The 20,382-nt window shown below is 42.5% G+C and overlaps 1 protein-coding gene across 1 annotated transcript; it reads right to left on the reverse strand.

Moving 5' to 3' along the window:
* On the reverse strand, positions 1-20,091 carry PGK1 (phosphoglycerate kinase 1). Its single transcript, XM_024764040.1, has 11 exons — positions 19,894-20,091; positions 13,768-13,818; positions 11,010-11,165; positions 10,753-10,897; positions 7,606-7,709; positions 6,845-6,964; positions 3,751-3,865; positions 3,319-3,498; positions 1,240-1,417; positions 863-961; positions 1-491 (listed from the first exon to the last, which is right to left on the reverse strand). Exons 1-11 carry the CDS (start codon positions 19,956-19,958, stop codon positions 451-453), a joined length of 1,254 nt encoding a protein of 417 aa, XP_024619808.1. The 5' UTR covers positions 19,959-20,091; the 3' UTR covers positions 1-450.
* Between the last annotated feature and the right edge of the window lie 291 nt (positions 20,092-20,382).

Below are 20,382 nucleotides of genomic sequence, written 5' to 3' on the forward strand. Positions count from 1 at the left end.
TCCCAGTTTCAATGGATATTTTTATTATTTATTTAATAGATCACCAACTTCATCTCCCTCCTTACCGACAACTGGAATTTCATTTTGTTTCCATGCTGAGTGGTGAAACTATGACAAAGCTAATCAGAATAAGCTACTTCATAAAAAGAACTAAGTTAACACAGCTCACTTTCTTTTAACAGGCATAATACAAATATATGCACTCTAGAATGAACAACGGTTTAGTCTCTAAGAAATTCAAATGGGATCTTGAAGAATGTAGGCAAAGCCAGGGTGCAGTAAAGGTGAGCTGAGATGCCATACAACTGTTTAAGGGTTCCTGGTGCTACATCTCTTGGCCACTAGCCGAATCTTGACATAGAGGAAGATATTAGCTAATGCCAAGTGGAGATGCAGAAAGCACTAAGTTGACTTAGGGGCTATGCACAGGAACCAAAAGGCAGGAAAGTACTAAACACTGCTGAGAGCCTCCACCCCAGGAAGGACTTTACCTGTTTTTGAGAGAACACACACACACACAGTCAGCATTACTATAGGATCCACTAAGCCAGATCTGTCCCCTTCTATCCGCCCAATAACATATCAGCTCTTCTCTAGGGTATATGGCCAGGAGTTAGGTAACTTTTACATTTTGGGTCCCAGGTCTACTAGAGCATAACCTCTTTGAGAATAAGTCTTCCCATGTAGCCCTCCCCACCTCAAATGGAAGCCAGGAGCTTTATTTGAAACTCCTCCATTTGTACTGCCCAGCTAATGACTGCTAATGACACTATCTACCGTCTCCACTCCATTCTATTCACCTCTCACTGCATAAACCCCATCCTTCCCCCAAATAAGTCAGAAAAACATTAAAGAACCTCACCTTCCAGGAGCTCTAAACTGGCACCACCTCCGGTGCTTACATGGCTGACTTTATCCTCTGTGTTCCATTTGGCACAGCAAGTAGCAGTGTCTCCACCACCTGTTGAATGAAAGCCAAGTAAAAAGGGGAAAGGAGAGAAAAGAAAAAAGATTGGCACCAAAACTATAAGGCAATGTGCTCTCGAGCCCAAAAGGTAGCCGATAACCCCCCAAGTCCATCTCATTTAGAGGTTCCTCCATGAATTATATACCCATTTAGCTCTCAAGATTCACCTGGCACCAAGGAACCTAGGAAAAGTTAACCATTTCTCCTCTACATTCCTCTGATCAGAATTCTGCCAGCTCACATTGGCAATAGCTTTGTACAGGACTCCTTACCTATGATGGTGATGCAGCCCCTGGAAGTGGCTTTCACCACCTCATCCATGAGGGCTTTGGTTCCTCGGGCAAAAGATTCCCATTCAAATACACCCACAGGTCCATTCCACACAATCTGCTTAGCCCGAGCAACAGCCTCAGCATACTTCTTGCTGCTCTCAGGACCACAGTCCAAGCCCTAAGGGGCAGAGTTAAAAGAGAGGATGAGCTACCAATAAAAGCTACTTAGAGGAGCAAATACCATACCTCCACCAAGACCAGAACTCAAGGCTGAACACCAGAGTGTCTTCTAGAACCAAAAGATACCCCTCATTCTTTAAAATTATAAACCTGTTCATATCCTTTATGGAAGATCAAGTCTAAGGGAAAACCTCAAAAGTTATTTGATAAAAACATTCTTAGCCACACTATTTTATGATTGTGTGTAACTAGATAAGTGGTTTTCAACTAGGGTCAATTCCGTCCCTCCCTAGGGAACATATGGCAATGTCTCAAGACATTTTTGATTGTCATGATTTGGAGATGGTAGGAGGTTGCTTCTGGCATCTAGTGGCCAAAGGTGCCTTAAACATCCTATAAGGCAACAACAGCCCTCCACAACTAAAACTACCCGAGATGTCAATAGTGCCGAGGTTGAAAAACACTAAACTAGATCAGTGGTTCTCAAATCTTGTTGTGCATCAGAATCACCAGGATGGCTTGTTCGAGCACAAATTTCTGGGCCTTACCCCCAGTTTCTGCTTCAGCAGGTCGGGGGGCAGGGGGCAAGAATCTGCATTTTTTAATGAGTTTCAAAATGATGCTGATGCTGCTGTTCTCTTTTTAATTTATTTTTGGCTGCTTTGGTTCTTCGTTGCTGCACGTGGGCTTTCTCTAGTTGCCACCAGTGGGGGCTACTTTTCGTTGCGGTGCGCAGGCTTTTCTCATTGCAGTGGCTTCTCTTGCTGTGGAGCACGGGCTCTAGGCTGGCGGGCTCAGTAGTTGTGGCTCCCAGGCTCTAGAACGCAGGCTCAGTAGTTGTGGTGCACAGGGTTAGTTGCTCCACAGCATGTGGAATCTTCCCGGACCAGGGATCGAACCCATGTCCCCTACACTGGCAGGCGGATTCTTAACCACTGTGCCAGCAGACAAGTCCGATGCTGCTGTTCTTGAGACTACACTTTGAGAAACACTGAACTAAATAAAACCCACATGCCTATCAAAAGGAAAGTGATGGGACTTCCCTGGTGGTCCAGTGGTAAAGAATCCGCCTTACAATACAGGGGATGCGGGTTCAATCCCTGGTCAGGGAACTAAGATCCACATGCCACGGGGCAACTAAGCCCATGTGCCACAACTACTGAGCTCGCACGCCTCAACTACAGCCTGCGTGCCGCAAACTACAGAGACCACACGCTCTGGAACCCACGTGCCACAACTACAGAACCCACGTGCCACAACTACAGAGCCCACAAACCCTGGAGCCCAAGCACCACAACTAGAGAGAAGCCCACGCGCCGCCCGATGCAGCCAAAAATAAATTTAAAAAATAAATCTTAAAAGAAAAAAGAAATATGAAAGCTTAAATAATTCTAAAAAAAAAAAAAGGAAAGTGATAAGCAAACTAGTATGTCACCATTAACAATTTTGTACAGCTATTAGAATGATAAAATATGGAGAACATTACAATCAGCTAAATAAGTCTTTAATACACACATAAATTTTTCCCTGCTTGCAATAATTATACTTGTACTATCTTAATGTTTTCATATAAGAAAAATTTCTTATACAGGTTTCTAGGCAGCAACATAATCCAGAACAGCCCAAACCATGAAAGTACATAGCATCATCCCCAGCACACAGTCAAGTACTTAATAAACATTAAATAGATGAAGAAAGAAAAAACAGTTTTGCCCCCACATTACTAATGAAAAGTCTTAGCAGCAATCTGATACCACTGCTTTTCCCCATGGATTTTCCCCAAAGGAGGGTCTCACTCAACATTTGTAGCCCTTCTTTTAAAATTCCCATTGGTTGGTTGAGTGAATGATACCAAAATGTATTTGTTCACTCATACTACAAACCACCCAAGTGACTCACCATCCAGCCAGCAGGTATGCCAGAGGCCACAGTGGCTTGGCCAGTCTTGGCATTCTCATCAAACTTATCAGCAGTGACAAAGTCAACAGGCAAGGTAATCTTCACGCCATTCTTCTCAGCTTTGGATATCAGGTCTTTGACGATCTTGGATCCCTCTTCGTCAAACAGAGAAGTGCCAATCTACACAGGAAAGTCAAGATGATGAAGATCAGCCTCTATACTAAGAATGTGATTACCTCACAAAGCAGACAGGAACAAAATACAACACAATACAAAGGAATAATTCAAAGACGAAAGAAAAACAACTTGCAAAATAAATAAAAATGGGAGTTTTTAGGGCTCATGTCAGAAGCTAATTTCCTTTTTAAATTTACATAACCGGCTATTTCTCATGGAGAGCTATTTCACATCCACTTGGCATTGGTTTCCTACCTCCATGTTGTTGAGCACCTTAAGGAAGGTAAAGGCCATTCCACCACCAATAATCATTTCATTGACTTTGTCTAGCATATTACTGATCAGCTGGATCTTGTCTGCAACTTTAGCTCTGGAAGGGAAAGCAAGAATCATCACCCAAAGAACAAACAATGGACTAAGGAACTGATATTACATAAAGCCTGAGTTTTGATATTAAGAGACAGGAACAGAGAAATGTCCCACAGAGTGACAGAAGTATTGGCTAACTTTGCCCTACGTTTCTCCAACCCGAAAAGCCAATCCATTACTAATAAATCCTTTTAAGGTGTAGCTCTTGGCGAAGAAGGGCTTAGAAGACTTACAATCATCTAAAGAAATCACAAGTTCCAAATAGATCTATTTTGCCCCTTCTCTCCCCCCAAAAATCAAAGGGTCAAGATTGCTAATTGTACCTGAGAAAGATTGCTAATTGTGGAATCCCTGAGCTCCCTGAGAACTGTCCTAATCCTAGAGCAGGAACCAGATTATATACGAAATGAATATATACTGAGCAAAAATAGATATTCACACTCTTAGGTCCATGCTCAGCTGCTGGAACATTTGCTTTATGGCATTCGTTATTCTATTGGACCATTTGATTCAACACACTGATTGAGCACTTACTCTGTGACAAGGTTCTAGGTCTCTGAGAAACATCACTGGGCAAAAGAGAAGATCCCTACCCCTTTGGAGCTTATATTCTAGTAGAGGGAAATAAGATAATAAACACAGATGTACCTTTCACCTCCGAGAGAAAAAAATATCTAAACAAAAGAAAAACATTCACTTGAAGCACAACCTTTAAAATCCTTCACATAAGTAATAGCTTGCCTTCCACAGATATTCTTATATATCTAAATCCCACCTAAATGAACCAATCACCTTGGGCCTATCTACCTCTTCATTCAATAAACAAGATGATACCTACTCTGTGAGAGGCCCTATGCTAGGATTTGTGAAATGGAGGTTCAAAACAATAGCGATGTGGGAGAATGGATGGAAAGAGACTATAGATATCTCACTTGTAAAGACTGGTCACCACCAAGGGTAAGAATGGATTAACTGTTTTATATAGAAACAGACACACACAGAAAGAAAGAGAGAGACAGAGAAAGAGGGAGAAACGAGACTCAACGTCTTCTAAAGAATGTGGGATGTTCTACAGATCAAATGCCCTGCTTCTTCAACAAATCAATGGAATGAAAATAATAATGAAGAGGGAACTATTATAGAATAAAATATACCTAACAAGCAAATTCAATGCATGGACTTCATCTGGATCCTTATTCAAACAAACTGACTGTAAAAAGGCATTTCTGAAATGATGGAGAATTTCTGAATACAGACTGGGTATTAGATGACAGTAATAAAATTGTTAAATTTTGTTAGGTATAACACACGGTGGTTATTTAAAAGAAATCTCATCAGTTATGAGATGCATACAGAAGTATGAGAAATGAAATTATATGATGCCTAAGGCTTGCTTTCAAATACTCCTGACAAAAAAAAGGATTAGAGGACAGATGAAACAGGATTGGCAAAAATGCCAATAATTATTACAGCAGGGTGAGAGGTACCTGGGGGTTTATTATACTATTCTTTCAACTTCTGTAATGTTTGAGCATTTCCATAATAATGGGGTTTTCTCTGCACCGTGCGGCTTGTGGGTTCTTAGTTCCCCAACCAGGGATTGAACCAGGGCCCTCGGCAGTGAAAGCACTGAGTCCTAACCACTGGACCACCAGGGAATTCCCAACACAACGTTTTTTAATAAAATGTAAAATCTTTCCCTAAATTGTTAATGTTCTAAGGAGACTACATTGCAAGAAAGGTGGCAAAAAAAAACCTCCACTTCAACTTCCCCAAAATAGCTATTTTAGGCAGAGTCCAAAACCTAATCATAACCCCTAGGTGGCACTCACTTCCATATTCCAGATCTACGGAAGGTTGGAGAACAAAGCCCAACTCCTAATCTCCAGAGAAGCAAAGATCAGAGTCTGACCTTTATAAACCAGTGCACAAGAGGGGCAATGATTCCAGGACACAGATAACAACCTATACCCACCTTAACTATTTTTAGGACCCTGAAACTGGGCTCATGAACCTGGAGAGCAACTACGCTATCTGAAATTGACACCCAACTCGAGTCAGCATTCATAGGGAAATGCTGAGTGTGTTCATTCCCGTGGAAAAAAAAAAAGCCCCGCTCATAAGAGGGTCAGGAGCATCTAGCCATAAAGAGGCTGCCATCTAGATAGCCATGCCAAGTGACAAGATCTTATCCAAGCAGTCCCAGGTCTCTGTCACCTAAAATGTATCCTCCTAGCCTCCTGAGTTGCACTTCTGAAATTCGTATTTTTAACTAAGCCAGTAGAATATCACTATTCACAGGGTACCTTTCCCCACAGGAGAAAATATAAAAAGGTATGTGAGCTGGAGAAATGAGTTCCAAATGATATATTAAACACATATGAGGAGGTTTTCATATCTGAGAGGCTGAAGTGCTTCAAAAATCGTTAGATGAGCAATGGTGGATCTTTCCGATTCTTCCCTCCAGAGCCATTTTCTATCCTTTCCAGCCCTGTTCTCTGTCCCAGGAGGCTGACCTGAGTGGACTGCATCAAGGAGTTCCCTTGCCCTCTGACATCCAGCTAGGTTGCAGCCCATTGTGGGTAGGAGGGGGTACATCAGCAGGACATTAAAAGGAGATCAGAGTATCTATTTCCCTGGCTCCTTCCCTGCTAGATGACTATCCCTACATCCCTTGACCAAAGGCTACGGTTTCTATCAGAGAGACCTCTCCACGCAACCACTGTCTCTGGATTTTGGTAACCATCCCTTTCCTTTTTCCCTTCAGGCCTAGGGATGGTGATGACTGTTGCCCCAGTTTACTGTACTGTCCCTTCTGGGTTTCCCTAAACCCTACCCACACCTTTTTAGACAGTCCCTTTATTAAATTCTCCTCAGTCACCCAGTTTGATTGTGCTATCTGACAATAAACCACCCAAGTTATGGCCTACTACCAGGCAAAAACACTACTTAAAGCATGATCTTGAAGAGTTCTCCATACCCGCCCAGGATGGCCAGGAAGGGTCGCTCTGGGCTCTCCAAGGCCTTGGCAAAGTAGTTCAGCTCCTTCTTCATCAAAAATCCTCCAGCCTTCTCTGGCAGATTTACTCCCACCATGGAGCTAGAAATGAACGAGACATTCAAATGTTAGGTCAATCCCTAGCAATTCTCCCAATTCTAGAGGCCATCTCCTTATCACTGAAAATACTTTCACTTTTGAGATGCCAGGCCACCACGGTTGTCATGCCCAAACTGCAACAAAACACTTAGGTACAAGATAAGATTTTTGACTAATAATGCAGGGTCAAGGGGAACAAGTGAAAAGCAATGACCTAAGGTAGAATTTAAGATACCCAATTAATAGTCTTCAGGCCAAGGGTTTAATCACAATAAATAATCAGCCAGGTGATGACAACAGGAAAGGATTCCTCAGTTTGCTTCCTACTGACAGCCTAAGATTCCACTCCCACAGCATTCACAAAGGGAGAGCTCTCCACAAAATATCCCAAAGTGAGACAGAGGAACATCTTCCTGAAGCTCAACAAAAAGCTCCACAATTCTCAACATTTGCTTTTATTTCCTCTTTAGATCGGAGATACTCAACAAGAACCTCAGTGTAATTTGTAGCTCCAATTAGAGATAGAAGCCAAAAAGATCATAATATAATACAGAAATATCCAAAAGCAAGCCAGAGCTTGGGCTGCTCAAGTAAACAGAGAAATAATGCTCCCAGTTTGACAATGAGCAAAAAACTTTTAGTACCTGTGGGCTCGGTGAGCAGTGCCAAAAGCATCATTGACATAGACATCCCCTAGCTTAGAAAGCGAAGCTCGAAAGGCTTCTATTTTGGCTGGCTCAGCTTTAACCTGCAGAGAAAAACAAAAAAAAAAAAAAATGAAAAACAACAACACAGGAAATGTTGATGGCTCCAAAGACAACTGTAAAAGCATTTCATACCAAGAGTCCTCTTCAACACCTCTAAAGACCCTGAGTTGGTAGGATAGCAGTTTTTAAAACTAGCAACAGGATCTGTTCTTTCTTCCTAATATTCCAGGTCTTTGGGTCATTTCTGCATGTTTCTGCTCTCCTCCACCTTCCCTCAAATTGCAAGCCTAAGATTCCTGAACCACAGCTTAACCCCTAATCACATCCCACTGGCCTCTTTCCAGCTCCTAGGACAAGACTCAAATTATCCTTCTCTCTCCTTATCTTGACTCATTTCCTCATTCTAACATATTCTCCTTGTAAAATTTAGGATTATACTTGAGTCAAGCTGCTGGCTACCAAGACCTTTCTGCAAAGGGAAAAAGGCCCTCATACATATTCCTCATCAAAGCAACAAGGGCAGGCTGGAACAGAGAAGGCAGATGGAAACATGACAACAGAAAAGGACCTCAGAAACATTTTATATAATAGCAAAAGGAGGTAATTCATATAGCCTTCCCTGGAAGTTAGGGATCTGATAAAACAATACACTTCTACAAAAAAGAAAGAGGAACAAAAACTAGAAGTAAAACATAGGGCTTTGAATGTCGGCTCACTATCTAGGGATAATACCCACCATGCTCCCATAGGGGAAAGAAAGCAGGGCAGCAGGATGAACAGAGTCTCCAGTAGGAATTAAAGTGAAGATGCACAGGAAGCCAGATAAGAGGGACATGGCAGGGAAGAGCACAAAACAGATGTTTGTTTCAGTCACTGTCCACTCCCATTCTCCCATGTACTGAGAAGAAGGAGGCTGCCACAGATAACAGGTGCCTTCCTCTAATGAACCAAAGAATGCAGGGGCACTAATGCTAAAACTGAAGACTGTAGAGCCCCCATAATCTCTTTACAATGGAATATAATCTGCCACTGGTGACTGCAAGATGATGTGTGTAGTAATGAAAACACTGCCCAAATGGCAGGAGACCTGGGTTCTAGGACCACGTCTGACGCTAATTTACTGTGTAACCTTTGTCAAGTTGTTCTCTGCCCCTGAAATCTTCCCATCTATTAAAAAGGGAAGATAACCCCTCTATTTAAGAAGAATTGTTTGAGGAAAAATGAGACAAACTGAAAGCTCTTCATGGAAAAGGTACTATAGAAATTAATAGTAATAAGAACCCATTTCTCATTTTTGATCTGCCAATAACTAGAAGGAAGAGAATGCTCCTAAAAAACCAATGCAGGCACACTGGATAAAGGAAAAATTTCATGCCCTCGCTTTGTTTTTATCCACTTTGAACTTATGGCTGGCTCCTGAAATTTCAAGCATGAAAAGCCATTGGACACTAAATGTAAACTAACTAAATAAGACATAGACTAGCATAGTTGGTTCATCACTTCCTGAATAAAAGGTTTTGCCTCAATTTGCCAGTTGCCTCCTGCCATTTCTAAGCCCAAGCGTATAGCTGGTTGAGTTTCAGTCTAAAAGGGCACCAAATTTTAGGTCAGCATTTGACTCATACTACTCTAGCAAGACCATGCCAAAGGCAAGATAAGGCAAGACCAGAGCCTGCAGTGCTAAGAAAAGAAAGCAGGCACTGCTTGAAAGCAGGCACTGCAATGACCTTAAGAAATGTCAGAAGTACAACAGGAGCTTGAGATGCTAGCCTCAGAGCATCTTGTTCCACAAGATACTAAAGACCTTAAGAGTAGAAAGTACTTAAAGGGTGCTTTCAGCTTCCCTTCTACCAATAGGCAAATTCTAAATCATCCTCAAAGAGCCAGCTTTATCATTTAATATTTGAATTCTGGTTGTCGTTCACAGTAATCTATTTTGTGGGTTATCTATGGTTGCCTTTTTAAAAATTTTTTTGTTTTTTTCCCTATGGTTGCTTTTGCACAACAATGTCAGAGCTGAATAGTTCCAACAGAGACCGTATAAGGTTGTGGCTGACCGTATGGTCCACAAAGCCTAAAATATTTATTGTCTGGCCCTTTACAGAAAGTTTGCTGATCTAATGGACTGAGCTCTATATAAGGCCCAGCAACAGTACCACTACCTCTAACTTTAATCAAATGACTGCCTTTCTGAGACCTAGGTTTTTTTTGAAAATATGATGATATCTGTACCTCCTTAAGAAGAAATTCAAAGAAATATGCTTTACACTTCTTAAGAAAAATGTCTTAAACCCAAGGCAGTATCATCATGACCATCATTTACCCAACTACAATCAAATGTCCCAAATAGTCCCTTTCCACTTGACTTAGGAAAGTACTTTTTCTGCTCACATGATTCTTTTATAAGAAAATCCCAATGATATCAAATTTAATTTAGTGTGTTAAAAGTATCAAGCTCAAGCTTTAAGTTAATTCCCCTTCTAAATAAAAATACAGATTGTCTTTCCATAACACACCAGGGCCTGTTGCTTAGAAAAACAGTTCCAGCCTTGACAAACAAAAAATCTAAAACTGGCTCTCCTGGAGGAACACCTGGTGTATCATGGATACTCACCCCCATGCCCCCAGCCAACAACCACCTGTGAATGTCTGCTCTCAGCACTTGGCAATCACAGCCTCCCACTTTGATAGGATATTATCACATACTATTAGAAAAAACAATCTTCATGTATCACAGGCCAGGTGTGTAACAAAGGGACAATTAGAAGCAGCATGTTCACCAAATCCTCGTACACCCAAATGGTGTTCACGTATTTTTCCAATGTATTTCAAAACCACTTGAGCATCATGAGGAGGGCTTCTGGGATGCTGACAATATCCTATTCTCTGACCTAGGTGATGGTTACACAGGTGTGCTTACTTTGTGATAATTCATCAAGCTGTGCATTTGTGCATTTTTAATCTTATGCTGTACTTCAATAAAAAGCTGTCAAAATAAACATGAGTTTCCTCTACTCTTCAATCACAGTCTCTTATACACTCAGCCTTCCTCACCCTCACTAATGTCAAAATCACAGGTCCTACCTTGTTCCCAGAAGCATCTTTTCCCTTCCCTTCTTCCTCCACATGAAAGCGAAGGTTCTCCAGCAGGATGACAGACCCAGCAGCTGGGTCAGCACAAGCTTTCTCCACTTCTGGGCCCACGCAGTCCTTCAAGAACAAAACATCCCTGGGGAGAGCACAACATGGAAAACACTTGAGCAGTCAGAAAGTTAAGAACCAATAACAACATGCTTGACAACATCTGTCACAGTCCACCAGCACCAGAGCCTGAAACGTACTTGCCCAGCAGAGATTTGAGTTCTACAGCAACTGGCTGCAAGGAGTACTTGTCAGGCATGGGGACACCATCAGGCCGGCCCAGGTGGCTCATAAGAACAACTGACTTGGCTCCATTGTCCAAGCAGAATTTGATGCTTGGAACGGCAGCCTTGATCCTGCAACCAAAAAGAGACAACAGGTAGAGTAAGGTTACTCCTAAGAATTAGTGGTAACTATTCTATTCATGGCCTCATAAAACATAAAGCCCCCTTTCTTCTCCAAATTCCTTCAAATCTACTGTCAACAACTCAGCGATGGTCCTCAGGTCCATGTGCAGAGGAAGAAGTTAATTAGGATGTCAACCCTCCCCCTAGGATTATACAGTCTCATCATGTTTTGCCCCTTGTGCAGAAAAGAGTTAATATAGCAGGACTGAAGCTGTTATCTTCAGAAGGACCTGCTTGCAAGGTTGGCCCTTGGCTGGTATCTGGGAACTTGGCTTTTGAAGTGGTCCCTCAGTTCTCTGACAAGGGCTGCTCACAGTTCCTAGACTGTCTGTACAAACAAGGTGATTTACGCTCAACACTTGCTCCCCTCTAGGAGGAATTTTGGTAGTTGCTGGGCAGAGGGTGCCTATGTGATCAGCTGCCAGTAAAAATCTTGGGAGCTGAGTCTCTAAAGGGCTTCTCTGGACAGAAACATTGCACACAATTATTGCATTTTTCACTACTGGAGAAAGGAGCACGCTTGGTGTGTCCCATCATAAGAGGGAGAAAGCATGGAAGCCCATGCATGGATTTCTCCAAATTCTGCCTGTGTCTTTTCCCCTTGCTGATACTGTCATGCATCCTTTCACTGTAATAAACTTTAGCAGTGAGAACTATATGCTGAGTCCTGTGAGTCCTTCCAGTGAATCACCAAATATGTGGGTGGTCTTAGGGACCCCTGAAACATCCTAAGTGTTTGACTGTGGAAGAAATATAAAATTCCCAAATCTTGAAACCATTACAAGAAATTTGGGGAAAACTGAAAAACATGTAACTTTTCTGCACCCGTTACAGATCCTAAGTCACTTTTTTATGTAGGTAAAAATAAATACATTATATAGAATGTGGTTTGCATAATGCATTGCATTTACTAAATTATAGTTTAACCTAACATTTATTAAACCTCCTTTAAACACTTCAAATTTTTGTTACAAACTCAATACTAACTTTCCATTCTTGGCAGTCTTTAAGAAATTAAAATCGATAACAAAGAAAATCATTTATTTATTCAAAAAATATTTATTGAATGCTTCTTTGGTGGCAGCTACTATATCAGATTCTGAGAATACAATAGTAAATAAAATAGTCTCTGTTCTCATAGAAGCGGTAAGAACTATGGAGAAAATAAAGCAAGGTAGGGGGACAAGAATGACTGGAGAATAGTGGTGAAGAGGATTTTAGAGAGGGTGGCCAGGGAAAGTCTCTCTGATAAGGTGACATTTCAGCAGAGAATGGAATAATAAAAAGCCAAGTTATGTTTCTAAAATATCTTATGCTACTTAGCAGATATAAAAACTCATTTATACCAAATAAAGAAGAAACCTTCATCAGGTACAACGTTTGCCCAATGAAATCAAATTAATCTTCAGGGCTATCCATTACTGGCCAAGTCCTATTATTTCTAATGCTTCATTTTGTTAATCAACTCCATGGAGTTCTGAAAATGAAAAGATCTACTCAGACCTGTTTCTCTGTTTTTTACTTATAAAATACCTTGATAGGCATATTTCCAATCTTTTATGTGTGCTACAGAAAATAATGAAAGTCAAGAAGGATCAGAGGTGCCTTGTACAAAGACCTTCCACTATGGTGCAGCAGGGATGTGCTTGGCAAAATGCCAAGCTCTATTCTGGGGCCAATATCTGAAAGTGTTCTGAGTCTATACTTGCACTGTACAATATGGTAGCCATTAGCCACAGGTGTCTCCTGAATACTAGAAATGTGGCTAGTCCAGATTGGTATGTGCTGGATCTCAAATAATACCAAAAAAGTTAAATGTTCCTTTGATTAATTTTTAATTGATTACATACTGAAATGATTATTTGGGGCTTACTGGATTAAATAAAATGTATTATTACGTTCACCTGTTTCTTTTTACTTTTTTAATGTGGCCACTAGAAAATCTTAAATTACATGTGGCTCATATTATATTTTTATTAGACACTGCTGGTCTATACCATTGGAACGTACCTTTCCAGCTCAAACCTTTCATTTAAAATTTAAAATAAAACCTTCTTTTACAATCTAGTCAAAAGCAAGAGCAGTACTATCACTTAAAATTTCTGCTTCTGAATCTAGGAGCCAAGACATTTGGAGCAGCCTAAACTGACTGAAAATATTACTTCTGTAGTCTTTTCCCTTAAATCAAAATTCTCAAAAACTGATTTTATCAGGGCCAGCTAGAATAGAGGCTTGTAAAACTACATGCACAGTTCTTCATTTTGCAAGGGAAGCCAAGTAACCGTAAACCTTTATATTCTTTAAAAATGCATAACACCAAATTCTTCAAATTTAAAAAAAATGGGAGGAGAAAAAAATCGCTTTCTTAAAATGATTTTTTTCAATTTCTAAATTCTCATAAGAAGGCAAACCAGATGGTGGGTTGTTGAAAGCCAAGATCACATGGCTTAAGTTATCATAGTTCTACAATAAGGAAGTGAAACCATTTCATCCCATATACTCAGACCCAGGTACATCGTAAACCTAGCTCAAGGATTAGCAGGGACATTACCTCTGGTTGTTTGTTATCTGGTTGTTCTTCATAGGAACATTGAAGTCCACTCTGAAAAAGAAACAAAGTGTTGGGTTCAGAGCCATGATCAATTTTCCATTCCCCCAAAGATTAGGAGAGGGACTTTTAGTGAACCAGTTAAATAAGTTGAAGTTCAAAAGTCACCTTAAAAATAATCAGCAGTATCAGAAGATGGTGATTAGCCATGGGGACGAGGGTAGGAGTAGTGACTGGGATAGGACACCAGAGGGAGCTTCAGGGGTTCTGGTAATGTTCTCTTTCTTGACCTGGGTGACAAATGTGCTCCTTTAGTGATCGCTCTTTGAAGCTTATGATTTGTGCCCTTTTAGGTACATATCTCATACTTTTTAAAAGAGAAATTTTAAAAAATAAAAAACAACTTAAATCACAGGAACTAGCCCTGAAGACCAGGGAAGCTAAAGCCAGTACCATCTAAAAAGATTTCTATGTGGGCCCAGCATGATAGTATCTAATAACAGTGGCAGCTGGAGGAGTGAAGGGTTATAGGGAACACGTCTGGATTTTGATTCCTTTGATAGTATTTCTGGGTTCTAAGGAAGTAAACATTATTCAAAAGAAAAAAATTAATTGGAACAATAAAACATGTCAAGAGAATATCATTCTTTTGGGAGAAAGGCTGGGACCTCGGGACTAGAAAGAAACCCAGTATCCAAGACCAAGTTCAAACAGTATCCTTCAAGCAAAACACAGACAATAACAAAAAGACAGCCTCTTTCTAAAAGCCTGAGAGGACACTTTGCTGTACACCTGAAACTAACACAACATTGTAAATCAACTATACTTCAATAATTTTTTTTTTAATTAAAGAAAATAAAAGCCTTAGAGGAGAGGATGGAACATGTGACCCTGCCCACCTGACAAACTGGCAATTAGAAAAGAAGTGATCCAGATAGCACAAGCAGGAAATTCCCTGGCAATCCAGTGGTTAGGATCCACTGGTTAGGACTGCTGGGGGCCAGGTTCAGTCCCTGGTCGGGATCCCACAAGCCACATGGCACAGCACACGGCCGGGGGTGGGGGGTGGGGGGGGAGTTGGGGGCGTGGGTAGCAATTTACTGCAGTCTCCTTTCTTACCCAACAGATTGCTGCTTTACCATTTTTAAGAACTGATCATTCCTTCCCCCTTCTTGCTAACTCCTTAGAACCTCGGGCTACTTCAATCTGACTGAAAACAACGATGTGTGATAGCTATCTGTAAGGTCTAAGTTTTGCCTGCCAAGATCCTTTTTAAGTGATTTTTTTCTCATCTCTAGAATGGGGATGATACTACTATCTACTTCACAGTTATTGTGAGAATTAAATGAGTTACCGATTTGGAAAGTGCTTTGGAGAGTAACTGATACACAGTAAGTGCCATAAAAGTGGTAGCTATTGGGCTTCTCTGGTGGCACAGTGGTTGAGAGTCTGCCTGCCGATGAGGGGGACATGGGTTCGTGCCCCGGTCATAGCTATTATTATACATGCTAAGGCTTCTCCAAAACGTGATTCTGTGATCTAAAAGGCAGATCAACCATTACTAAAAACAGCTAGCAACACGCACTAAGGGACTACTGTGAAGGTATGACCTAGTCAAAAAGACTGCTGCCATGTTTGACCACAAAGCTCCATCACTAGGCCTTCCTCTCTAAGGCTGAGGCTTGGCAGACAATTACAAAATCCTAGATCTACTAAGAAGACCACCAATTTCCTATGTCCCCTAGGTCTGTAGTCTAGTTCACTGAAGAACAGCTTTTCCAAAGGTGAGTTGAAGGACTAATTCTATATTCAAACATTTTAATTAAAATCTTAAAAAAATAAAGGCAGTATGCCTCTAAAGAAAGAAATACAGTCTACTTAATTTCAGGCTACTCGATTCTGATTCTAAGCATCTTCTTTAAATATCCTGAACGAGGCCCCTGCCAGCCTTAAAGTGCATTCCAAAGAGGACAGAGTATCCCATTACCAAGAGTCATTTTCTCCCACCCCCTGCAGCCTCCCAGAAGGCCCACATTCAAAAGGGCTATGGGACTTCCCTGGTGGTCCAGTGGCTAAGACTCCGCACTCCCAATGCAGGGGGCTAGGGTTCATCCCTGGTCAGGGAACTAGATCCCACATGCTGCAACTAAGAGTTCGCATGCCGCAACTAAGACCGGGCACAGCCAAATAAATACATAAACAAAAGGGCTAATGGCAAGGGGCTGAGCATAAGCCACCCTTGCAGTGCTGCTCCCTACCCCCAAGCCCTGACAGAGAAGTTCTTTGGAAACATTCAAGAATCTCTCTCATCTATCCACACTGCCATGGCATAGCTTACTGATGAGAATTGGACTTGTACTCTCTTCTCATTGTTTGCGGAATATCTTCCCTCATCATCCCTAGACTCTCAACAACAGGTCTGCTTTTAGCTTCTCCTGTCTAAGGACTCCACCACTGAAACTGCTCTGACCTACACATTCCACTTGTTCTGTGTAAAATCTGCACCCCTTCCTTTTCCACTTCCCTTAAACAATCCCGAGCTTAGCCTCAGGCACAAAGTCAGATATCACTACACACCAATCATAATGGCTGAAATTTAAAAAATGACATCAAACGCTAGTGAGGATGCAGAGCCATTGAGCACTCATATACTGCCAGTAGGAATGTAAAATGATGCGGCTGCTTTGGAAAACAGTCTGGGAATTCCTCAAAAGTCTAAGCATATGACCCAGCAATTCCACTCCTAGATGTTTACCCAAAAGAAATGACAGCATATGTCCATACCAAGACTAGTGCACAAATGTTCAATATTCACAGAAGCTTTATTTGAAATAACCCCAAACTGGAAACAACCCAGATGTCCTTCAAACTGTGGACCATCCATACGACAGACTACTACTCAGCGATACAAGGAATGAACTATTGATACATGCAACAACATGGATAAATCTCGAGGGCATTATGCTGGGTGAAAAAATGCCATCCCAAAGGGTTATATACTGTGATTCCACTTATATAACATTTTTGAAATAACAAAATTTTACAAATGGAGGAGAGATTAGTAGTTACCAGGGGTTTAGGAATGCAAGGAGAGGGGCCACGACTCTAAAGGAGTAGCATGAGGGAGATCTTGGCAGTGCTCAAACAAAACTAGTTTTGTATCTTGATTGTGGTGGGAGTTACACAAATCTACACATGTGATAAAACAGCAAAGAATTATATACTTTATTCCAATGTCAACTTCCTTCCTACTCTTGATATTGTACTATAATTATGTAAGATGTATCCAATGAGGGAAACTGGGTGAACACAGGACCTCTCTATACTATCTTTGCAACCTCCTGTAAATGTACATAATTATTTCAAAATGAATCTTAAAAATATTAATTTAGTTGTAATAAAGATATCAAGACTCTATCACCTGAAATCGCAGGAGTCCAGGCCCAGTTCCATTAAAAGCTCTCAGAGGAACCATTCCCACCCTCGCTTTACTGCCCCTGACTAGAAAATTGGGGTATTACGGCTCCCTTAGAGACTTTTTTTTCTCCCCTGCTCTCAGTTCTTCCTCCCTGTTTCTTCTTCCACTACACCAAGGCTGTTGCTTAACAAGTTACAACAGGTTAGGGAAAAAACAGTGAGGTTTAAAAAAATAGGGGGAGGGAGAGAGGTGGGGGAGAGCAAGCAAAAGGGAAGCGCTTCACAAGTCGGCAAAGGAATAAGACTGGCAACCTATGAGAAGAAAAAAGGAAATGACATTGCAAAATTAAACAGGAAATTTACTCAAAGGGCTATAAAGTCAAATGGAGTCCTAAAAAACTGAGGTAGAACCTGGTAATTAGCCAGAGATTTCTGGCTATCTGAAGTTCCCTCAACAAATCAGTCAATTTCCCTTGGCATTCAAAGCAGGGGCCCGAAAACTCTACAAACATCACAGCTCCCTTTTGCAAGATAAAGAGAGGAGGCAAGTGAAGCAGCCACTACTCCAGAGGCCCCACTTCCGGAGCACTGCCAGCAAGCACCACATAAAGGCAACTGAGACAAAAAGAAATTTGAGCTGATGAGGCATGGCTGCCTCTGTTCTAGAGCTACATTAATAATCTGAGAAAAAAGCAACTTCCTGTTCTCAGGCCAAATAAGTTCTATCCAGATTACAGGGAAAAATTATTGACTGCAACCTTCAGCGGACAAAGGTCTATTTTAACCTGTCCCTATTCATTATGTCCAAGAATTTAGAGAATCTGGTTGGTAACCAAGGAGACCCAAATTCTAGTCCTGGCTCTACCACCAACTTGCTAGTTCAGTGACCTTGGACAGGTCATTTTCCATCAGCAAAACAGGACTAGTCAATCATTTCAAGGCTCAGGGTTAATCTGTGTTAAATGAAACTTTGAGCCCTTGGGCAGAAACATATTTCATATTAGGTCCATAGGGAGAAAAGATAAGCACCTCCTCTAGTCTCACTCCCAGCCAGCCCAGATAATTCCTCAAGCCAGTTTCCCTGGGAAGAGAGGAGATAAAGCCCAAGACTGCAATTGTAGGAAGGTAGCCAAGATGATGCCCCATCTCTTGTCTTTCAGCTGGTGCCTGCATCTGGAAAGGTCAGCCTTGAGCACAGTGGAGACGGGAGGAAATCACTAAAATCTAAGATCTAGTTGCATGCCAATGTCCACTTGTCCTGTTTTTCATAGGGTCTATCCACCTTCCTTAAGAGCATCTGAGGGGTAGATAGGGCCCTTATCTAATACTAGGATGGCTATGATTCCTACTTTGTCCAGATTGCAAAGGACTAGGTGATTTAGCAAAAGGGGGACACCAGGTGTTCTTCATGGCCATAAGGCATTGAGTTCTTCTAATTATTTCCATAGCAGGGCAGAGAAGGCCAATTGCAAACTAATAGTGGCCATAATGAAATAAGAGGGAAGGGGAGAGCTACATGAACTTTTAGGGTGTCCATACAGTTCACTAATTCACGGTGCCTACCTTCGTTTAAGCCTTAGGTAAAGGGAGATCCCCTACTGCTTTCTGCATCCATTAATATCCAAAAGTTGCCCTCTCTTGAACCAGCCCAAATTGGGAAAGGGGCTGGATCACATCATGCACATGCCTGCCCATCAATCAACCACTTCCCTAAAAGGACAAGACTACACAACGCTATCAGTTCAAGCCCTTATGGCCCCCACAAAAGCGCCACCCTTGGATCCTGCCAAGGTCAAGTCCATCAGTTACATACCTAACTGAATTCCTGCACTTAGCTCCTGGCATGCACGAATGTACATGTTACGAAAAGGATAAATGTAAAAGCTCCACACATTATACTAGTTAACTATGGCAAACAAGGGAAAAGCCATGTTGGTAAGTGACCAGGAATCCACATGTTTGGAGTAAAAGACCCCAAAGCGCATGGGGAGCCTTCCCCACTTCTAATATCCTGCTTCTCTAGCCACCTGTGGGGGTGAGGTTAGAGAACAGCAAGAATGAGCAGCCACACCCTGCTCTAGCATTACCCAGTATGTGGCACAAACCTGGTGCAAAACCCATGGCCTGTAGTCCAAAGACACGTAGAGTGGCAGCGGCCTGTTACATAAGCCCTGCAGGGCCTCCTTCGGTGCGCCCACCCCACCTCTCCCTCCCACCCCCAACGCTTTAGTGGGTTCTACTCCTGAACAACGAAATCAACATTCTCTGGGAAAGATGTCCTTTTGTGCAGGGCCGTTTCTGATTTGTCTGGGACGGTCTACGGTGGTGGGGGAAGGGAAACTAACCAAATGGCCTTTCAAGGTCCCTTCCCTGGGGGTCTAGGCATCTGCAGGCTAAGCATCACATCCCACCTCGCCAACTGGGAACTGGAGGTGATAGAACTGCCTTTCAGAAATAAGAGAAGAGAGCAAAATGGATCCCTGCAATCTGAGCCCTTCCTGGGTGGATCCAACCCTGCAAAGGGCAACTTCGGCTCACTTTTTGGGTTGGGGAAAATGAGGTTAGAAACCGTTAAATCCGGGCAAAGCTTCAGCCACAGTGGTGGGCAGCCCAGTCCTGCAGGGCTAGGACCCATGGGGCCTAGACGAGAACTAAAGTTCACTTTGGGCAAGAGAGAAAGAAAGTCGGCCCCGGCCGAGTCCCGAGGATTACCTCATGATGACCCGCTTCCCCTTCACGTCCATCTTGTCCAGAGTCAGCTTGTTAGAGAGCGACATCTTGGCAATTCAGCGGCAGCGAGAGGCCTGGGGAAGACACTGTGCAGCGGCAACGGCAGAGACTGCAACCGACTCGCGTTCGGAACGCGTGGAAAATGCCGAGCGCCTAGCGGGCTCGATCGCCCCGCCTCCCACCTCTCCCCGCCCCTTTCCGGCCGCCGCACCCAGCTCGCGGGCCACTCGGGCAGCTATAGGACGCGGCCCGAAGGCGCCTGCGCACTGCTATTGCTCCAAGGCGCTGTCAGTCTGCGAGGGCGGTGGTGGGACGTGCTGCTGCCATCTGTCACGTCCGGCACGCAGCGAGCCGCTGAGAACCTTCGTGACCAGAGGCGGGCGGCGGTGCCGCCGGGCCGGCAGGTGGAGGAAAAGGGAGAGGTTGGCGCCGAGGGGTAGACGTGGAGAGTCTGAGGCCCAAGGCCTCCAT

The sequence above is a fragment of the Neophocaena asiaeorientalis genome, unplaced genomic scaffold (genome assembly GCF_003031525.2).
Source record: "Neophocaena asiaeorientalis asiaeorientalis breed wild unplaced genomic scaffold, Neophocaena_asiaeorientalis_V1.1 scaffold1106, whole genome shotgun sequence".
Lineage (NCBI taxonomy): Eukaryota > Metazoa > Chordata > Mammalia > Artiodactyla > Phocoenidae > Neophocaena > Neophocaena asiaeorientalis.